The sequence below is a fragment of the Marmota monax genome, unplaced genomic scaffold (genome assembly GCF_021218885.2).
Source record: "Marmota monax isolate L192 unplaced genomic scaffold, Marmota_monax_Labrador192_F-V1.1 WCK01_AAM20220418_F8-fsc00003, whole genome shotgun sequence".
In the NCBI taxonomy this organism is placed as follows: Eukaryota; Metazoa; Chordata; class Mammalia; order Rodentia; family Sciuridae; genus Marmota; species Marmota monax.
The window spans coordinates 19,230,052-19,246,671 of record NW_026694084.1 but is presented as its reverse complement, the minus strand read 5'-3'; the positions used below and the strand labels follow the sequence as shown (position 1 = coordinate 19,246,671).

General features: G+C 31.6%; 1 protein-coding gene across 7 annotated transcripts in view; it reads left to right on the top strand.

The window, feature by feature from the left end:
• Positions 1-16,620, top strand: part of Csmd3 (CUB and Sushi multiple domains 3) — a 1,151,628-nt gene that overhangs the window by 816,931 nt on the left and 318,077 nt on the right. For all 7 annotated transcript variants that reach the window (XM_046464911.2, XM_058585685.1, XM_058585684.1 and 4 more), the window contains one exon: positions 15,711-15,880. In XM_046464911.2, the coding sequence (XP_046320867.1) occupies positions 15,711-15,880 (170 nt within the window). The remainder of the gene's footprint in view (positions 1-15,710; positions 15,881-16,620) is intronic.

Here is a 16,620-nt window from a genome sequence, read left to right as displayed (position 1 = left end):
CACTGTGGTTTTGATTTGCATTTCTTGATTGTTTTATAAACCTATTGTCTATTTGTGTGTGTTTTTTTTTTTTAAAGAAATGTCTATTCGAAATCTTTAGCCCATTTCTTAACAGATATTCCGCCCCTATTAAGTTTTATGAGTTCCTTGTAGGTTTAAGTTCATATGAGATATGTGGTTTGCATATATTTTTTTGCATTCCATTGGTTTCTTTTCATTTTGTTTATTGTTTCCTTTGCTGTGCAGAAACCTTTAGTTTGATGTAGTTTCACTTGTTTATTTGGCTTTTAGTATCAAAATATATAGTTCCTTCCAAGATTAATGCATCAAGCATTTCCCTTAAGTTTTACTTCAGAAGTTTTTAAGTTTCAGGTATCATATTTAGTTCTTTAATACACTTTTAGTTGATTTTTTGTGCATGTGGAAGATAAGAATGTGATTTTTTTTTCTCTTTTACACATTGATATACAGTTTTTCTAACATTTATTGAAGAAATTCTCTTTCTCCATTGTATATTCTTGGAGCTTTTGTTGAAAATCAGTTGACCATATAAGTGTGGGTTAATTTTGGGGGTCATTTTTCCATTGGTCTGTATGTCTATTTTTATTCCAGTGCCATACTGTGTTATAAATTTAAATGGAAAAATATGATGTCTCCATCTTTGTTCTTGCTAGAATTGCTTTAGCTATTTGTGGTCCCATTTGAATTTTAGGACTATTTTTTTTCTGTTTCTGTGGAAAATACCATTGAGATTTTGAAAGTGATTCAACTTAATTGCTTTTGGAAGTATGGATATTTTAACAGGATTAATTCCTCCAAACCATCCATGGATTTTTAACCTTCTTGATTATATTTATAATTAGATAGTTTATTCCCTTGGTGCTATTATAAATGATTGTTTTCTTAATATTTTTTTGAATAGTTCACTGTTAACATGTTGAAACACAGCTGAAATTATATGCTAATTTCCTGTCCTGAAACTTTGATTTTTCTATATATATGATCATGACAGGGCTGGGATTGTGGTTCAGTGGTAGAGTGCTTGCCTAGCATGTGTGAGGTACTGGATTTGATTCTTAGCACCACATATAAATAAATAATTAAATAAATAAATAAATAAAATAAAGATCCATCAACGACTAATAAAAAAATATATTTTTTTAGAAAAGATCATGGCATACACAAAGAAAGACCATTTAACATTCTCATTTCTGAGTCGGATGCCCTTCATTTTTTTCCTTGCTGAATTGCTCTGACTAGGACTTCCAGTGATGGACAGGAATAGTAAGAGTCAGCATCGTTCTCTTATTCTTCATCTTAGATCAAAAGCTTTCGACTTTTTACTGTTGAGTTTAGGTTAGCTCTTGGTTTCTGATACATGGCCTTTGTTGTGTTGCAATTCATTTCTTGAGTAACCTAATTCATTGAAAGTTTCTTGTTTTTGTTTTGTTTTGTTTTTTTAATCAGGAAAGAATGATGGAATTTTTCATTTTTTTCTGAATCTAATGAGATGATGATATAATTTTGTCTTTCATTCTGTTAGTATGTCATATCACATTGATATGCAAATGGTGAACTGCTATTGTATCCTAAAGATATATCCAACTTGATCATAGTGAAAGATTTTTAAAAGTTACTGTTAAATGTGTTTTACTAGAGCTTTATCAAGAATTTTCAAATTCATGTTTATAAGTGATATCAGTATATGCTTTTCTTGTTTGGTAGTATCTTTGGTTTTGGTATTAGGATGATATTAGTTTCCATTGGATGTGTTCCTTTCTCTTCACTTTTTGTAAAAAAAAATTGAGAATTATTGGTATTAATTCTTTAAATCTTTGGTAAAGCTCAATTATACCTTTGAGGTTTTTAATTATTATATTAACTCCTTACTCCTTGATCCATTCATATTTTTTTATTTCTTCATAATTCTTTCTAAGCATGTTGTGTGCTTCTAGGAATTTATTCATTTTTCTAGGTTATTCAATTTGTTGGAATATAATTGTTACAGTATATACATATAAATATAGATCATATTTCTCTGTTATTGGTTGTAATGTCTTCTCTTCCATTTTTTACTTTATCTTTTCAGTATTCTCTTTTTATTGTTTTTCTAGCTTAGCTAAAGAGTCGTCAATTTCTATGTTATAAAACCTGACCCTTAGTTTTGTTATTCAGTCTCTATTACATTTATTTCTGCTTTAATCTTAGCTATTTTTTTTCTAATAACAACAGGCATCATTTTTTCCCTACTTTTAGTAGTTCCTTGAGGGGTATGATTAGGTTGTTTATTTGAGATCTTTCTTTTTCTACTTGTAGGCATTTGCCACAAAAATCTTACCTCTTAAATATTGCTGTGTGCCTTGTAAGTTTTGGTTTGTTCTATTTCTTTTTTCATCTGACTCAAGACATATTCTTTATACTTTTAAAAATTATTTTCAATTTACACAATAAGTGGATATATTTGTGGAGTACAGTGTGGTATTATATACAGATATATAATATGTAATTATCTAATCAGGGTAATCAGCATAGCTATTATTCCAAACATTTACCATTTCTTTGGTAAGAAGATTCAAAATTCGTTCTACAAGATATTTTGAAATATACAACTATTTTGGTCAAACATAGTTGCCATACTGTGATATAGAACATTAGAAAAAGCAGTCATGAAATTCATCTGGAAAAATAAGAGACTCAGAATAGCTAAAGCCATCCCTAGCAAGAAGAGTGAAGCAGGTGGCATCACTATACCAGACTTTAAATTATACTACAGAGCAATAGTGACAAAAACAGCATGGTATTGGCACCAAAATAGACTTGTACAATGTTACAGAATAGAGGACACAGAAACTAACCCACAAAATTACAGTTATTTTATATTAGACAAAGGCGTCAAAACCGTACATAGAAGAGATAGCCTCTTCAACAAATGGTGCTGGGAAAATTGGAAATCCATATGGAACAAAATGAAATTAAACCCCTATCTCTCACCATGCACAAAACTTAACTCAAAATGGATAAAGGACCTAGGAATTAAACCAGAGACTGTGTCTATTAGAAGAAAATGTAGGCCCAAATCTCCATCATATCAGATTAGGTCCCAACTTCTTTAATAAGACTCCTATAGCACAAGAATTAATATCAGGAATCAATAAATGGGATGGATTCAAACTAAAAAGCTTCTTCTCAGCAAAAGAAACAATCAGTGAGATGAATAGAGAGCCTACTAATTGTGAACAAATTCTTACCACAAGCACATCAGATAGAGCACTAATCTCTAGGGTATATAAAGAACTCAAAAATCTAAACACCAAAAAAACAAATAACCCAATCAATAAATGGGACAAGGGGGCTGGGATGTGGCTTAAGCAGTAGTATGCTCGCCTGGCAGGCATGGGCCTGGGTTCGATCCTCAGCACCACATACAAAAATGTTGTGTCTGCTTAAAACTAAAATAAATAAATAAATAAATATTAAAATTCTCTATCTCTCTCTCTCTGTCTCTCTCTCTCTCTCTCTCTCTCAAAAATAATAAATAATAAATAGGCCAAGGACCTGAAGAGACACTTCTCAGAAGATGATATAGGATCAATCAATAAATATATGAAAAAATATTCATCATCACTAGTAATTAGAGAAATGCAAATCAAAACTAAGATTTCATCTCCAGTCCAAATGGCAGCTATTAAGAATACAAATAACAATAAGTGTTGGCAAGGATGTGGGGGATAAGGTACACTCATACACTGCTTGTGGGACTGAAATTGGTGCAGCCGATATGGAAAGCAGTATGGAGAATCCTTGGAAAACAGGGAATGGAACCATTAGTTGACCCAGCTATCCCACCTTTGTCTATACCCAAAGAACTTAAAAACAGCATACTACAGAAACACAGCCACATCAATGTTTATTGCAGCATAATTCACAATAGCTAACCTGTGGAACCAACCTAGCTGCCCTTCAGTAGATGAATGGATAAAGAAAATGTAGCATATATACACAATGGAATATTATTCAGCATTAAAAGAGAATACAAACATGGCATTTGCAGATAAATGGATGGAGCTGGAGAATATAATGCTAAGTGAACTTAGCCAATCCCAATAAACGAAACACCAAATGATTTCTCTGATTTAAGAATGCTGATTCATAATATGCTACGGAGTGGGGGGAAGATTAAATGAATTCTAGATAGGCGAAGGAGAAAAGGGGAATAAGGGGAAGGCTGGGGCATAGGAGTAGGAAAGATGGTGGAATGTGATGATCATCATTACATGTATGAAGACATGAAGGATGTGACTCTACTTTGTGTTCAACCAGAGATATGAAAATTTGTGCTCTATATGCATAATATGAATTGTAATACATTCTGTTGTCATATATAACAAATTGGAGGTTGTATTTTTAAGAATATCTTTGCCAAGATTGATGTCCTAAAGCATTTTCCCTATGTTTTATTCTAGTAGCTTCATAGTGTTAAGTCATATATGTAAGTGTTTCTTCCAATTTGAGTTGACTTTTATATATGATGAGAGATAAAAACCTAGTTTCATTCTTTTGCACGTGAACATCAGTTTTTCTGCATCATTTATTGAAAAGATAGTCCTTCATTCAAAGTTAGTTTTGGTGTGTTTGTCCAAACCACATGGCTTTATATATGTGGATTTATTTCTTTGTCTTTTATTTTGTTCTATTGGTTTAAGTGTCTGTTTTTATGCCAGCTATTATGTGGTTACAATACTTTCTAGTATGCTTTGAGGTTAAGAATTGAGATCTTTCTAGCTTTGTTCTTTTTTCTGAGAATTGATTTGGTTATTCAAAGTTTGTTTCATATGAATTTTTAGTGTGTTTTCTATTTCTGTGAAGAATGTTACTAGTATTTTTATAAAGATTGTATTGAAACTATGGAACATGGGATATTTTTCTGTTATTGATATGTCCTTTTCAGTTTTTTTTTTCCTCTTCAGTGTTTTCACTGCCTTGGTTAATTTTTTTCTAGATAATTTATTTTCCATAGCTATTGTAAATGGCATTGCTTTATTTATTTCGTTTTCAGGTAGTTCATTAGTAGTGTATAGAAATACCACTGATTTTTGTGTGTTGATCTTGTATCTTTACTGAATAAGTTCTAACTGGTTTTTTTTTTTTTTTTTTTTTTGGTGGAGTCTTTTAAGATTATATCATCTTCAACCAGGGAGAGTTTAAATTCATCCTTTTTAACTTACATAGCCTTTATATATTTTTCTTGAATAATTGCTCTGGCTAGGACTTCCATTACTATGTTGAGTAAGAGTGGTGATTGTAAACATTCTTTTCTTGTTTTAATTTTAGAGAAAATGCTTTCAACTTTTCCCCATTCAGCATGATGTTGGCTATGGGTTTGTCCTAGATGAATGCCCTTAATTTTTCTTGGCTTTGTTCCTTTATGATATGTGTTAAAGAGTTTTTATCATAAAGGGAAGTGAATTCTATTGAATGCTTTCTCCATGTCTCCTGAGATGATCATATGTCTTGAGTCCCTCTTCCTATTGATATAATATATCACATTTATGGATTTACATATGTTGAACTATCTTTGCATCCTTGGGATAAATCCCACTTGATCATAATGTGTCATATTCTTTATGTGATGGTGGATTCGGTTTGTTAGTATTTTGTTGAGAATTTTTGCATTTATATTCATCAAGGTATTGATCTGTGGCTTTCTTTTTTGTTGATCCTCGTCTGGTTTTGGTATCAGTGTAATGCTGGTCTTGTAGCATCCTACAAGATGGGTTTGGAAGAATATGCTCCCTTTCAAGTTTTTGAAATAGTTTGAGAAAAATTAGTGTTAGTTCTTCTTTAAATGTTTGATAGAATTCAGAAGTAAAGACTCTAGTCCTGCACATTACTTTGTTGGAAAAATTTATTACTAATTTAAGAACTTTTTATTCTTTATTTGTATGGGGGAGGGGAATACTGGGGACACTGTGGGGGACCCTCATTTACTGAGCTACATCCCCAACCCTAGTTTGTATTTTATTTTAGAGACAGGGTCTCGCTGAGTTGCTTATCGCCTTGCTTTTGCTGAGGCTGCCTTTGAACTCATGATCCTCCTGCCTCAGCCTGCCAGCCCCTGGGAATACAGGCAAGCACCACCAGGACTGGCTTGTCTATTTCTTTCTTTTCTTTTATGGTACTGGGGATTAAACTCAGGGGCACTCCACCACTGAGCCACATTCCTAGCCCTATTTTTTTATTTTATTTAGAGACAGGGTCTCACTGAGTTGCTTGGCAACTTGTTTTTGCTGAGGCTGGCTTTGAACTCATGGTCCTCCTGCCTCAGCCTCCCAAGCTGCTGGGATTACAGACGTGCACCACTGAACCCAGCTTTTTTTTTTTATTTCTTCATGGTTTAATCTTAATGGTGATGTATATTCAACAATTTATCTATTTCTTATTGTTGATGTATAGGTGTTCATAATAATGAACACCTAATAATGCTTTGTATTTCTGTGGCAAAAGTTGTGCTGTCTCCTTTTACATCTCTGTTTTTATTTACTTGGGAATAAAATCCTCAGGGCCTAAGGTTTGTTGATTTTGTTCAGCTAGCTATTTTATAAAACAACTTTATTGAGATATAATTTAAATATTATAAAACTCACTCTGTTAAAATGGACATGGCAATTTTAATTAATATGACCATGGAATTGTGGAAGCATTTCCATAAGTCATTGAAAAGCCTCTTGCAGTGACATACAATTATAATCTCAGCTATTCAACAGGCTGAGATGGGAGGATCATTTGAGCACAGGGGTTGAAGACTAACCTGGTCAATATAACAAGACCCCATCTCAAAAAAAAAAAAAAGCTATTATCAAAAAGTCAAAAGAGGGGTTGGGTTTGTTGCTCAGGGGTGGGGTGCATGCCTAGCACATGTGAAGCACTCGGTTGAATCTTCAGCACCACATAAAAATAAATAAATGAAATGAAATTATTGTGTTCATCTACAACCAAAAAAAAATTTGAAAAAAATCAAAAGATAAATATTGGTAAAGATGTAGAGAAAGGTAACACACACTGCTGGTGGGACTATAAATTAGAGTCACTCTGGAAAACAATATGGAGGTTCCTGAAAATAGAACCACCATACGATCCAGGAATCCTGCTCCTGTATATATATCCAAAGGACATGAAATCAGTAAGTTGAAAAAATTTCTCCATTTCTGTTTTTAACAATATTCACAATAGCCAGGATATGAAGTTATCCCACCATTTTTCCTTTGACCCATTGGTTGCTCATGATATGTTGTTTAATGTCCACATGTTTGTGAATTTATCAGTTTCCTGTAATGAAATTCCTTCCTGTTATAAAAACAAAATTTCATATTGTTGCAGTCATAAAATGTCCTGATAAGATTTTAATCTTCCTAAGTTGTTAAGACTTTTTTTGTGGAATAATGTTATTTATCCTGGAGAATGTTCCATGTGCACTTGAAAATAATGTATATTCTGTCTTTGTTGAATAGAATGTTCTGTATATGTCTGTTAAGTCCATTTGGTCTGCAGTGTGATTTAAGCACCATACTTTCTGAGTTACTGTTTGGATTATCTTGAGCTCTACAGGCAAGTAAACTCATGTAGTTTGTGAGCAGTCTCTCTGACAGGGTCAGGGAGGAGTTAGTAGATTCCATATGCTCTTTCCTGCTCTCAGCTTCTTCAGTTCATTCAGCTTCTTCCAATCAATCAGACACCTCAGGATGCTAGGATTCTAGGTGGAACAAGAGAGAAGTTAGCCTCTTGTATTATTTATTTGTTGCATGATGTTGTTTGTTTATTTGTTGCATGATCTTGGCTATGGGTTAGCTAACAATCTTTTTATATGTTTATTATAAACTTCTCTCTTTGTATTTTAATCTATAAATAGGAAACACATTTTGAACATCTCTCTTATCTATGGTTTAAGATCAAGTTTAATTTAAATGATTTAATCAAGTCATTGCAGAGAAAATATTCCAGTTCTGTTATAAAGTTGGATGGGACACTTCATTAAAATACCTACTAGACTAATTTATTGCTGCCTTTCCCTTCTTCTTCAATATCAATTAATGAAAATTAATTTTCTTAAACAAATTTGTCTTCTTTCTCCCCCTAAGTCCTCCCTCCTTCTCAGGCTGTCATAATTCTATCATTTATTTTCAAAGTGCAAACAATCTGCTACCTCTTGATGAAACATTCTCCAACTAAAAGAAGCATTTTCTCCCTCTTTAAACCTATGAATCCTGTCTGCTCTTCTTTTATGCCTTTTGTTTTATAGCATAGTGATTTATGAGAGTTTCTATCTTCCTGGTGAAAGTAAAGTCCTTTAGTTTCACTGTATTGTATCATATGAGTGGAAATATGGAGACAGGAATTAAATTTCAGGGTCTTGAGGCATACATGCCTATGTTTGAAGTTCACCTCTTTTGTGACCCTGGGTAGCTTATTAATTCAATCCCATCTTCAAATTCCTCTTTAGAAATGGTTTGCCAGGTGCCGTGGTGCACTCCTGTAATCCCAGCAACTTGGGAGGCTGAGGCAGGAATATTACAAGTTTGAGTCCTGCTTTGGCAATTTATCAAGACTGTTTCAAAATGAAAAATAAAGATCTTGAATGTACCTTAGTGGTAAAGTGTCCCTGATTTCAATACCCAGTACCCCCCCCCCAAAAAAAAAGAAAGAAAGAAAAGAAAAAAGAAAAGAAAAAGAAAGATATATAAACTTACTTCACTGAGAAGTGCACATGAAGTGTACATCAAATTCATATAGGAAGCACTGAAACATTATTAGTTATTGCTAGTGGTTTATCATAAAGTCCATATTGTATATAGAGTTATTAAATTGTATTAGATAAGAGAAGTATATTTTTTCTTACTTTCTACAGGTACTGTTTCTCACACTTTTATTCTAAGAATAACTAATCTCTCTTTTAGTATCCCAGTCTCCCTAAGTCCTTGTGATTGAGTTAGAATTTATTGGGCTTTCACAGAGTCTAGAAAAGTATGTATGAATTGTGGAATAGAAGAAATACTATTAAATAAGGCCTTATTCTCAGCCTTTTTTTTGTCCTCTTATTCTCAATCCACATGTGTTCTCTGGATAAACTTTTTATCTGTGTCATGTCAATCTCACAGATACAAATATGTCTAGCTTCTTAGCACACTTCTTTTCCTGATGTACAACAGACATACTAAATCGATCCTGTACAATAATTTCATCAGCATTTACTCATACCCTTTCTTCCTCATGTCTTCTCTACACGTCCCTTTCTTTCATGACCCAACATTTGATAGTCTTCAAGTTCTACAAATTTTACTTTCAATCTCCTCTTCCTCCATTGCTGTAATTCAACTTCTTATCATCTCTTCCCTGAACCACAACAATAATTTATGGTTTTTCCACCTGTGATAAACCAAGACTATAATCCATTTTCCATAGAACTGACCTAAATGGTTTCTCATTCTGAGAGAACTATCACTAGCTCAAAGTTGCACAAATAAGGCTTCTCCCATAGTAGGACTTTAAGTTCCCAGAACTGCCAAGGCCAACTCTCTCCTCCACCCAGATGTTTTTAGACCTGTTCCCTCTGCTTGGAATGTTGTTTCCCTCAAATCACTTTCTCTCATCAACATTCATTTTTAACTTTGAGTCTTTCTGAGAGTCTTTTCTGACCACTCAGAACAGGTCAGAATTCTTAGTTACATGTTTCTATATACTATATTCTTATTTGATGAGTGTCTGGTAAGAATCTGCCTCTTCCACTAGAAAGTTAGTCTTGTGAAGGTTTCCATGCCCAATATGCAATAAGGATATGGTAATTATTTATTAAATCATTCAATTCCTTTTCCAAATAAGAGCATTCTTTTTAAAAAATTTTTAGTTGTAGATGGGTACAATACCTTGATTTTATTTATTTATTTTTATGTGGTGCTGAGGATTGAACCCAGCACCTTACACATTTGAAGCAAGCAGTCTGCCGCTGAGCTACAAACCCAGCCCCAAATCAGAGCATTCTATTATATGCATCTAGCCACTTCAAATATCATAGGAAAACATCTCAGTCCTGGTATCCTATTAAGGAAATAAATTTTTTATATTAGAATGATCTCATAGCTTTATTTTTATTATAAAATATCCCTTCACATACATATGTGGTATAAACTATTCCTCAAAACTCCTGCCTGGAGACCTTGATATTAGCAGGATTTAGTGAATCACAAATTTTTAACAATCAGGTGATAGATAAGCACTGTCTATAAATGTAACTATGGCTGGAAGGTAACATATTATTTTCTCTTTTATTCCTAAATTTTTAAAAAAAATTTATTTAAGATGTAGTTTTGCTGTTACCCAGGCTCTCATCAAGCTTAAGTGATCCTCTCACCTCAGCCTCCCAAATTACGGTATACACCACTGTGCCTAGTGAAGGCAGATAATTTTTTGTACTCACATTTTCCACTTGAATTTCTAGAACTCCTTTTACTTAAACTCTTGTTTTTCACATTGTTTATGTTCTTAGGATCAACTAATCATTCTTCTCTTCTAGTGGAGTTAGATGTTCTGCTGTTACTTCCTCATCTTACTTTTAACATTTCTTAAAATATTCAATGACAATTTGCTGATACTTATTTTTCATTTCTAAGTATGTACTGTGAAAACTTGCTGTGCTAATCATGTAATAGTCATTGGAAATGCTTAAGTTTTGATATTCTTGATAAACATTCATGAACATCCACTTATAACCATTATTTTTAAGAATTATTCCTGATACTTCAATGTGGCATTGTTTTATTTATTTCATCCACCATTCCAGCTACCTGATGCTGGAAAGAATCATGACAGTATAATTCCATTTCAAGCCATTTTTTAAATTGATTTAATTTTTAAAATACATGACAGCAGAATACATTACAATTCTTATTACACATATAGAGAACAATTTCTATATGTGTAATAAGAATTGTAATGTATTCTGTATATAAAGTATGTTCACATCAATTCATGTCTTTATACATGTACTTTGGATAATGATGTCCATCACATTCCACCATCATTGCTAACCTCCTGCCCTCTCTCTTCTCCTCCCACCCCTCTGCCCTATCTAGAGTTCATCTACTCCATCTATGCTCTCCCTCCCTACCCCACTATGAGTCAGTCACCTTATATCAGAGAAAACATTTGGCATTTGTCTTTTGGGGCGCTAACTTCACTTAGCATGATATTCTGCAGCTCCATCCATTTACCTGCAAATGTCATGATTTTATTCTCTTTTATTGCTGAGTAATATTCCATTATGTATATACGCCTCATTTTTTTTTTAACCATTCCTCTACTGAAGTGCATCTAGTTGGTTCCACAGTTTAGCCATTGTGAATTGTGCTACATAAACATTGAATGTGGCTGTGTTCCTGCTGTTTTTAAGTCCTTTGGGTATAGACCCAGGAGAGGGATAGCTGGGTCAAATGGTGGTTCCATTCCCAGTTTTCCAAGGAATCTCCATACTGCTTTCCATATTGGCTGCACCAATTTGCAGTCCCACCAGCAAGTTTTTTCTTTATTGGGGCCATTATTTTATTCTTTATCCATTTGGATCAGAAGTGGTGTTCACATAGAAAACAGCATATTAAAATACTCAAAAGTGTGAGGGCTGACTGGGGTCACATTGTGAAAGATCTTGTATGGCATTCTCTAGACTTTGACTTGCTAATAAGTACATTTAAAGCAGAAAAAGGAAAATCAGATTGCGAGTGGATGTCATTGTCACCTTACTATATAGAAAAGGTAGAAGCCTACTGGGTTTTTTATCTTGGGTATATAGTCAAATGGTGCAAAGTTTGTTAGTTTCAGTATTAAACGTTGTTCAAAGCCAGGTAGCAAGCAAGACTTAAGTAGCAAGAGTACTGAAAGAGAGCTTGCATGTGGCAAATATTAGTTGACATTGAGTAATAGAAACCAGATTTTGGTATATATCAAATTCTAAGATTAAATCAAAGATAAGTTTCTATTAAAATAAACTGTTTATGAAGCAACTAAATCAGGGAATCTGATATTTTGGTTATATGTTTCTCCTTAACCTATTATTATTACAAAATACTATTTTATTAAAGCACTTACTGAAAAATAAATATGCATACTTTCCAGTAGTTATATACAGAACATTAATGAAGATTTTTAATTGTTGCTTGAATATTTTCCCTTGATAGAAGATAATATCCCTGAACATTTAAAACTTATATGCAATAAAGTATATATTTGGAAATTATATGTAGCATAGATGCATTCTGATCCCCAGGACACAACCCAGCCCACATATATAGTTTTTATTATTTTTAATAAAATGTGGTCTAGTAGTGTAGGCAGCAGATAAAGTAAAAAGAAAAAAAGTGACCTTATGTACCAGGTTGCCAGGAATAGTCTCAAGTTACACCTATTGTCTGAAATAATTACTTGTAGTACATCCTTTCACACTAAAAGAAAGTATTTTGATCTGAAAAAGAAATGATATCTTCACCCTTTAACACCATGACAAATGACACATAAATCCCAGCTCTGATAAACACTTTCTTCAGTGTTAGCAAGAAAGCTCACTTTGGTGCCTTTATCTATAAAATTGGAAAAAAATAAATTTTACCTTGAAGGGTTGTCATGAGAAATAAATGAAGAGTTAAAACTTCAGGAAAGTGAAACCCATGAAGTTTCACATGGCTCCATGCTAACAAGGTCCCCATGCTTGATTGAATAATCTCTTGAAATTGTTAATAACTTTTTGAAAAAGGGCAGTACATTTCATTTTGCACTGTGCCCTATAATTTAGAAAGTCAATCACAATTAAATGAGAGATACTAACTTAATCTAAATATCTCCTTAATCCTTCCATTTTATTTGAAGACCTGATTTTATTTCACCAAGTCCAAAATTATTTTGGGGACATTTAAACTGTCAGAAATATTAAAATACAGCAAAACATGTTAATTTTAATGTAAAAAGGCAAATATACATTAAATTACACAGCCTAAGCCCAGTGACATTTCTGGCAGAAGGCTCTTACTAATTCACATTTTGAGAATTTAACAATAAATAAGCACTATATTTTTGAAGGGCAATTGAAGTAACTTAATCATTTTATTTTGTTTTCTTTTCCTTGTTTTTTAAAATTCTTTTTAGATATACATGACAGTAATGTATTTTTACATATTACACATACATGGAGTATAACTTATTCTAATTAGGATCACATTTTTGTTGTTGTACATGATAAGTTTCACTGGCCGTGTATTCATATATGCACACAAGAAAGTTATGTCTAATTCATTCTATGTTTGTTTCTATGTTAGGAACTATGTTTTGATCAATTTACCAAAGCTTCTAAATCAATTATAACATCATAGATTATTCTCTAGAAATAGGAAGAGTCCTTTGGCTTTTTATAGATTAATGTATTTCTATACCTGGGATGATTTCTTTACATTGGGGACAGGATAAATATCCCAACCAATTTTTTTTCATTTTTAATTTTTCTAGTACATGTGACAGGATGCATCCACTAATATTTATACTTAAAATATTTATAATAATAACTTTAATTTATTAAGTTCTTATTATATGTCAGCATGACATTAAATGTTCAATATGCATTATCTATTTATATTACCAACACATACACACACACACACATGCACACAAACTCACAAACACACACACACAATCCCTGTGAAGAAGGTATTACTATTTCTATTGCAATAATAAAAATATTGAGGCTTAGAAGAAATAATTTGCCAAGTCAAACAGCTAGGAATAACTAGAGCTTAACTTTGAACCAAAGTCCCTAAACTTTTTAAACCTGAGCTCTCAATGTATCTATATTTTGCATCCAAGAAAATATTTTCAAAACTTCATGATTCTATAAAATAATGTGAAATTTTATAAATAATATAATAAAAATGTGTGTTATGTATCATCTATATGATCTGGATACATTTTCTTCATGTCTCTGTAAGCATATCTAGATTTTAATGATCTAGTGGCAAAAATGAGACAGATTTAAAATGATTCTTTCCGACTAAGTGAAGGATTCATGGCATCATGTAGTACTGTATATAGAAAAGTTTCTCAGTAGTTCAGAAAGGCAGAGTCAAGGTAGAATTGAGTTGTTATATAGTAGTGTAATTAAACAGGTAACAGACTCCAAAAGCATATACTCTGGCAGCTGGTTCCTGAAATATATTTCCAAGGGTGATTTAATTCCAGGGAAATAAAATCTTCTGCCACATTAAATTTATGTCGTTTTTAATTTTATTGTTTTTGCCTTTGTGTTCCTGGATATGTAAACATGTATGGTATTATGACTGTATACCACTGAAAGCATAAAGGCTTATCCTTTTTTTATGTTTTAACATGTTTAAGTAATATTAAATAAAAATAATTTAAATCAATATTGGAAGTCTGTGAGTTCTTTTTCTTTTTCTTTCTTTTAGTTTAAAAAGAATGTGGAGAAATATTGGGTGATATTTCCTCATGTGATTCGTTGGCTACTAGTTTCACAGCATTCATTTTTGTTATTATTTCACACAGTGTTGATATTATACTGACTGCTTGTTCTTGGTCATTTTCATTTCCTCGTTATTCTTTCTTCCTTTGGTCTTATTTTGTTAATGTTTAATTATTTAACAGGTAATACAATTCATTATTCTTTACCTTCTTGTCTACATTCTATAAACATTCACCTAAATCATTATTTTTTCATCTTACTTGGAAAATAATGGCTTGCATTCCTTTCATTTTGGCTAAACCTTTGAAAATATGAATCTTCTTGCACCATGGTTTAGTAATGAAGAAAGTAATTAGGTAAGATAGAAAACTGAATAAGCTGAATTTCTGATCATATTTTGTAATATTGCTACAAGTTCTTTAAGTCATACTAAATTAAAATTAAATTTGAATTAAATTTTTTGAGAAATTCTCATTTCTCCCTAAGTAGTGAGATATTTCCTCAAATTTTGCACAGTGAATTCTACAGGTACTTGTGCTAGAAGGTTAGTAGTACTGTACAATTTGTTATAATGCCTTAATCTAGTCTGCCTTTTAAATTGAAAAGTGACATTTTTCAAAAATGTTCAATTTTTAAAATAACTATTTATTAGTGGATTTTAAATATTTCTATTAGTTTTCAAAGATAATTTAATATTTTCCTTTTTGTCTTTGAAGTTCTTGGATCAGGGGAATGCTGAGTATTGGGAGAACATATGATCAGAAACATTTAAAGATAAAAATAAAAAGATAAAATTAGAGTTGTTTTAAAACAAATTACTCTCTCTACTATTTTCTAATTTAGAAGAATTAAATTATAAATTTAAATGTATTCCTCAGAAATCTGCAAACTCAAAGACACTCTGAAAATCTATTACTTGTATCCTTTGCCATGCTATCCTTTCATCCAAGGGAAAATCATATTTGTAAAATTTATTTTAGATTTCCATTTGTAGACACGTGTTCTTTCCATGAGTAGTAGTGTCTTCTTCTTAAATAATATTTGAGAAGGGAATAAATCATCTACAGCATATATCCACATGTGCATTATTTTTATGTTAGGTTCTAGGTAAAATACAATGCATTTGCACTTCTACACATGAAATTATTTAAAAATAATAATGCATTCTATTTAACTGTACTTCAATATTCTGTTTTACCTGCAGCTGAATGTGGTGCATCTGCAACAAATAATGAAGGAATTTTGCTCTCTCCAAATTATCCACTCAACTATGAAAACAACCATGAATGCATTTATAGTATTCAGGTTCAAGCAGGAAAGGGGATCAATATTTCAGCCAGAACATTTCATTTAGCACAAGGAGATGTTCTTAAGGTAGGTGGACTTACACATTTTTGTATTTTGATCATTTTTACTAAGTACACATTGATAAATATATATATATATATATATATATATATATATATATATATAATAAACCATAAATGGATTTTATCATTCATACATGCATATTATATATCAGTCCACATTTTTATTATTATCTGAATTGAAATAGAATGTTTTCTTTCCAATGTTTATTTATAATAAAAATATAAATTTTATTTTTAATGCATACATTTTCATGTTTCAATAACATCAAAATAAAAAAAAATAAACACGAAATATCTTATTAAATAAATATTATATATAAACATGATTAATGTGAATGGTCATTTCTTTAAGAAACATGATGCTGATTTGTTTTTATTTTTATGTCTATTAAGTAATATCTTTCTCTGTGGATATGTGAAGAATTATTTGCATTTATGCAGTTTCATGAATATTTTAAGCCTAATAAATCAGTGTCTATAAATTTAGAAAAGAATATACTTTGTTAATAATTAATATTTAGTATAAAGCTGGGTATTTAAAATTTTTGAAATAATGAAATGCCATAGTTTTTTAAAAGGTAATATGTTTTTGAAAATCAATATCACCATAGTTGCTGGTTCCTATTTTGCAATGTAAGTGTTTTGGTAACATATAGTTTATATTCAATATTTTAAAAATGAAAATAATTACTTTTATGAAATCACATTTAAAGATTTAAAAGTTATGTATATCTTTCTTAAATG